General features: G+C 45.6%; 1 protein-coding gene across 1 annotated transcript; it reads right to left on the bottom strand.

The window, feature by feature from the left end:
• Positions 1–478: 478 nt before the first annotated feature.
• LOC147709329 (uncharacterized) lies at positions 479–4,765 on the bottom strand. Its single transcript, XM_086925464.1, has 2 exons — positions 4,630–4,765; positions 479–2,840 (listed from the first exon to the last, which is right to left on the bottom strand). The coding sequence occupies exons 1-2, from the start codon at positions 4,763–4,765 to the stop codon at positions 2,440–2,442; spliced, it is 537 nt and encodes a 178-aa protein (XP_086781590.1). The 3' UTR covers positions 479–2,439.
• Positions 4,766–5,794: the final 1,029 nt, after the last annotated feature.

Genomic DNA, 5,794 nt, shown 5'->3' with positions numbered 1-5,794 from the left:
TTAGTTTTGGCACTTTTTGTAACTTAGGGTTCGTTAGGGTTAGCCCTAGCAGCAGGATTGCATGTGTATCGGGGTGTTCTAGATTTTTCAAACTGAGTTCTGGGGTCTTAGAGCACTCGTGAGAATGTGTAATTTTGGTTGCAAGTCATTTGAAGAAAATCCATGGTGGGAAAGGGGGGATTTGGCATAGTTAAAGAAAGCCTTTGCCACTATTCTTAACTTAGGGTTCGTTAGGGTTAGCAGTATTTCTATTGCATGTGTTTGAGTGGGGGGGATTTCGAGTCTTGGAGCGATGCTGGCTATGGCTACTTTTGCTTGGTTGCTTGCAAGTGGTTTGAATGCAATCCACGGGGGGTAATGGGTAATTAGGGTACTTCGGCCTACTTTTACTTTCAAAGTAAGTTTTGTCTCCAGTTTTCTGCTAGGCCTCGTTTTTTGGGTGGGAGCACTGCTAGGAAGATCTATTTTTGTTCTAAAACACAGTTTACAGTACACCTAGCTTGAGGGGCAAGATCCGCTACATTAATTTGCCCATACTTATTTATCCTTCAAAAGGTGACTCAGAGTACGCACTTTCAAAAACATTGTACTGTCTGTCTACTAGGAAAAACAAATTGTGACTTTTTGCACTCCACAGCCTACATACCTTATATTTATTTATCAGTGGTGTTGTAATATTATATCACTTCCTGTTTTTCGTTGAATAATTACAGGCCGGGTTTCAGTCTCTGCAATGGGGAAAAAAGGATGGAGTCAGGCTTCACAGTAGCGAGCCACAATTCAGCATCAGGCAGGCAGTGGACAGGGTGTCTTCTGGTGACCAACATCGGTGGACGAAGCGTCGGCTGCAATGGAGGAGTGCCGCTAATAGGAGGATTTTTTTTCTGCGGGCAACTTACTTACCACTTCCAACAGGACCACTACAACCACATAGATACAGTATCCCTTGCCTTTTTCTCTGACTGTGACTGCATTTCTTTGCTCTCTCTCGGCTTCTACATTGATCCCTTAACACATCACTTAGTCCACTCCACTATCTGCACCACACATAGTCATTTGTAAGTGCTCCTACGTAATTCGCAAGTCGCAGCACGCCCCAGGCCGTAGAGGACTGGGATGGCCCCAATGATGAAGCATGTCACCAAGGGGCAACCCTGGTGAGTGAGGGGACACCTAGAAAAAAAGCAATTTCTCCTTTTCTATCTACTATACCTTCTGTCAGGTTACGCAGCCCCTAAGCGCCTACCGTACTATGAAACTACATTTCCCATGAGTAGGCGGGAGACTTGCAGACTATTTAGTGAGACTATATGAGAGTACCCTTGTATGTTAGGACATCACTTCACTGATGCCTGTCTTGTCTTCTCTTACAGGTATCCTTTCCCTGCTGACCCTACCTTTACCCATCCCACATTTTTTATTTTAGTTTGTTATTTTTCTCCCTCGCCTAATGCCTCGAACACCCTGTGTTTACACTTCTGGGTGTTGGTGACATTTGGAGGTGGAACCATATTTGCATCGACTGGATCACGGGGAGTAAACGTGACACCTTCCAGACCAACCCCATTGAGTGTTGTTGTGAATGGATTTATAGTGACCAGCAAGGCTCTCGGGTATCTGGCTACAGAGACCTTATGTTGAATATAGTTATCAATAATTCCACACAGGCCCTGTACTGTCGCATTCTTTCTTTCCACAGTTGTCGATGATATATTCTTACTCTGCTTGACAAAGAACCATTGCTAATGTGAAAGAACTTCAACCGAATTAGTAGTTATACTTTACCATTTGTTAGGCTACAATGTGGCACTGCTCTACTGTACTTCTGTCACCTGCTATATTCTCAGTTGTACCGTTGAATTGCTCAGGAGGACAAACCAGATTTCATTTTCTTTTTTTTCATAGGCATGCAACTGCCACTGTGTCACACCACTAGTACCACCGCTATGAGGAAATTTTATCCGACCAAGATTGCCAACGTTATTCGGTGTTTCCCGTGGAGCCAGCCCTGGGCCTAGCCCTACTTTCAAACACAAATTACAGGTAAGATAAGCGTTTGGTGGTTTGGGGGTATAATGGAGTATTAGTACGAGAGACGAGAGACTGAAGGTAGTACTACTAAAGTCCTAGGACTCTTGGATTCACTTCACTTAGTCTGTGAGAGGCACTTAGTGTTGAAAACATTTGGGCATTTACACTTAAAGGAAGAAAATGGAACTAAACTTTCAGGAAAACAGTCAACGTTAAACCCCCACCCACCAGGCAAGCAGTAAAAAACAGGTATGCTCAGATAAAGTTTGAAAAAGTATATTTATATCCCTAACAAAATAATCTCCCGCAAGACCCTCCCTAACCCCAACGATTGTCCTTCAAAAGTCCCCAAAAACCCAACTCCCAATTCCCACCCCCCAAAAGTCTCTAAAAAAGGGGCAAGGGACACTATGGGTGGATGCTGTTAACTTTTTGGGCCAGGGCATCATGCTCCTCGCGGAGCAAGGCGAGCTCCTGCTGAAGGCGGGACACCATCAGGGTAGTGCGGCGCAGGCGTGCCTTCACTGCCTTGCAGGTGCAAGGCCTGTGAGAAGCAGCTGTTGGCCTTGCTGCTCGGCGGTGGCGTTTGCCTTTGGCAGCCCGGCTCAGTCTCGGTGGACCACTGTGCTGGGTGGCAGCCGGTGGGGCCACGGAGGCCGATGCAGACGACGTTGTCGTTGTTGTCGACCGCACACTTTCCTCGTCCTCCAGGGCCACCAGCCGCCGATATTCCGCAACAGTGGCCTCGATTCTCCGTTGCCGGGCCGCTCTAGCCAGCTCCTTCCTCCTTGTTCGTTTGGAAGGAGAACCTATATGAAGAAAGAAAGACATAGTCTGTAACCAATGCTCTTTAAGATTAACTCAATCATTCAGCAGAAATGTGTGCTGCAGTACAACTAGCAACTTGCAAGCGCATTACATAACTATTGAGGCCAGTATCTATCTAACCTCACACTTCTTCATCCTTGCTCTAACATTAGTGGGAGTTTAAGGAACAAATTCTATGAGCACTGTGGACTTCCATTGGAGTCGACTATGAAAGTACACCAGTCTTATTCTTCTTCTTGTCTCTTGTTTTGGAAAATTGGTACGTTATTTTCTGCAAGCCGGCATAATGCCAGCGCGGTAAACTTGCACCCGAGAAAAAGAGACGCACGCCATGAGGAGTGACCTAGACTTGCGTTGCCGTTGCGTTACTGTACCCGTCCAGTACATGCAGGTGGTGAATCTCTTACTTTTCTATTACGGGTGGCACTGAGAATACTCTGTTACAACTCAAGGGCTACTGCTTAATTAATTTAACTTTCACCCTACAGTGGAAATGAGTACTAGAAATGGAAAATTGAAGAAGATAAATAATCTGATTATCTATCACTTCACATGGGATGTTTTTGCTTATATATGGGATGACTTTAGGTGCTTTGCTTTTTATTGAGTGACAGGCAGTGATACATCCACACATGAATGACTGAGTACTACTAAACTTATTAAGAGAGGTAGGGAGTGGCCACCATAATAACCGGATCTATGCAGTGCTTGCAATACAAACTACTGCTACTATTTATGGTAGTATTTGGACAAAATTAAAAGTTCTTTTCCTTGCCTTTCCTACACTGGAACGGACGTGCGGGTGCAGTGTTACATGCTCTTCAAAGTTACACTTAGTTCATCCACTGACCATCTACTCTCTCTAGATCATGGGTACTCACAAACTTTCTCTCAGGGGCTACATTTACAGTGTAGTTTGGGGCCGAGGGCCGCACTGGTGGGGGCGGAGTCAGAGGGGGCGGGGCTAAAGCAAAACGATAACTTGTGACCATGAGGTTGCACACAGGTCCCTGCAGCAGATGCCCTCATCCACTGAGCCACCAGACCCAGCATTTACATACATCTCTCTCCCTCCTGCTGTCCCTCCTGCCCTCCCTCCATCTCTCTCTCCCTCCTGCCCTCCCTCTCCCTCTGTCATCTCACTGTGTGTGTGTCTATCTGTGTCAGCCTTCAGCCCGGGTTGAGACCGCTTCCTCAACGCGCACACACAGACAACAACACCAAAGTACTTAACAGGTCTTTAAAAGACCATTAACATATTATTGAGGCTTTGTTTGTTTTAGCGCCCCTGCTTCTCCACCCTGACAATCACTGCTTGCCCGGCCCCACAGAGCAGAGGCTTTGTTCTATTTCACCTCTTTGTGGCCTTGCATCTCCACTCTGCTCTGTGGGGGCCGGGGGAGCAGTGATTGTCAGAGTGGAGATGCAGGGGCGCTAACAGGTGAAATACAAAAAAGCCTCTGCTCTGTGGGGGCCGGGGGAGCAGTGATTGTCTGCAAGGTCTGCGCACCGCCAAGGAAGGCTTGCCGGGCCACCACCGGCCCGCGGGCCGTACTATGAGTACCCCTGCTCTAGATACACATATGCTATCTAAGAGTCAGATAGTAGCATGATCCAGGTATATGGACACATACAGTTTCTGTGTCACCCACCCAGGCTGTTGTCCTTCCACCCATCATTGCTTCATCATTCACCCAGCCATGCATCTCATATTCTTGCCTTCCCAGCTAGTCTTCAATCTCAATAAGTAAGGAATATATAAGAGCTTACCTCTGGCCGCCACCACCGTCTCAACTCTCACAGCCGCCGCCGCCGCCTCCTCCCCTGATGAATTGCCCTCCGCCTCCGTGTCGAGCACCACCACCACACTGGCCCCGCCACCAGATGTTCCACCTACAAAGTACATTTAAGAATCTTAGAATAAAGCACTCACTAGTCACTAGTATTTGGTCTAGGAATGAAGACATGTGAAAACAATGTAATTTGTGACTGTCTACGTTAAAGTTAAAAAAAATGTCCCTTTTTCCAGGGAAGGTTGTCTTGCTGCACTTTTTGGCACAACTGATGAAGGCTGATTTTTTAACACGCACCATTTTTCTCCACACAGACAGAAGATGGACTTCTAACAACAAGATCAAGTTGAAACCAGGTGAGAGCTCGGCTCGACCACAAGAAATGTCTTCAATTAATCGTCAGCACTAACCACTTTTCCATTATCAGTTAAACGTTTAGTTTTATTATGACTTCATTTTAATAAATGTGTTTACTTTTAATAAAGCTTTTAAATTTAAATACAATCTGTGTTTTTTGGTCCTCCAGACTAGAGTGACTGAGCGAAAGGTTTTGCAATTTTTGCAAGCATGAGTCCAGATAGAACACTTCAAAAGACATTATGGACAATCCCAGAGGACTGCACTAAGTTGATAGAGCTATTGCTGACTAGAATCATGGGAGTTTCGCCAACCGTGCAATCTTAGTTAGCTACACAGACAGACTAATAAGAATAATCTAGTAATACCACAGGGAGTCATAGTAGAGGCAGGATAAGAATTTAGATACAGTCTACAAGAAGAGCAAAGACAATTTTGAAAAAATTCAAATGAGGAACGCTAGGAAAAATAGGTACTAGTCTAAAATGAAAACTTACTGGGGCCAGCAGAGGAGCCCTCGCCTGCCCGATCCTGGCCCTGTTGAACAGCATCCGCCGCCTGCTGCTCCTGTGTCCTCCTCTCGCCCCTGGGGGGAGCTGACGTACAACATGAAAGAAAGAACAGAAAACATGGATGATTGTTGCTTGTCAATGTCAACCAAATCAAACATTTCAAAAGAACAATAACAAAATATTTCCGCGAAATTATATTGATTATGGTTACTTTTTATTTATTTGCGGACCTGTGACTTCGAAAGTCACGTAACTCACTAAACAAAGTACTGA

The sequence above is a fragment of the Lissotriton vulgaris genome, chromosome 6 (genome assembly GCF_964263255.1).
Source record: "Lissotriton vulgaris chromosome 6, aLisVul1.2, whole genome shotgun sequence".
NCBI classification, from domain to species: domain Eukaryota; kingdom Metazoa; phylum Chordata; class Amphibia; order Caudata; family Salamandridae; genus Lissotriton; species Lissotriton vulgaris.
This window is presented reverse-complemented; position numbering and strand designations above follow the sequence as displayed.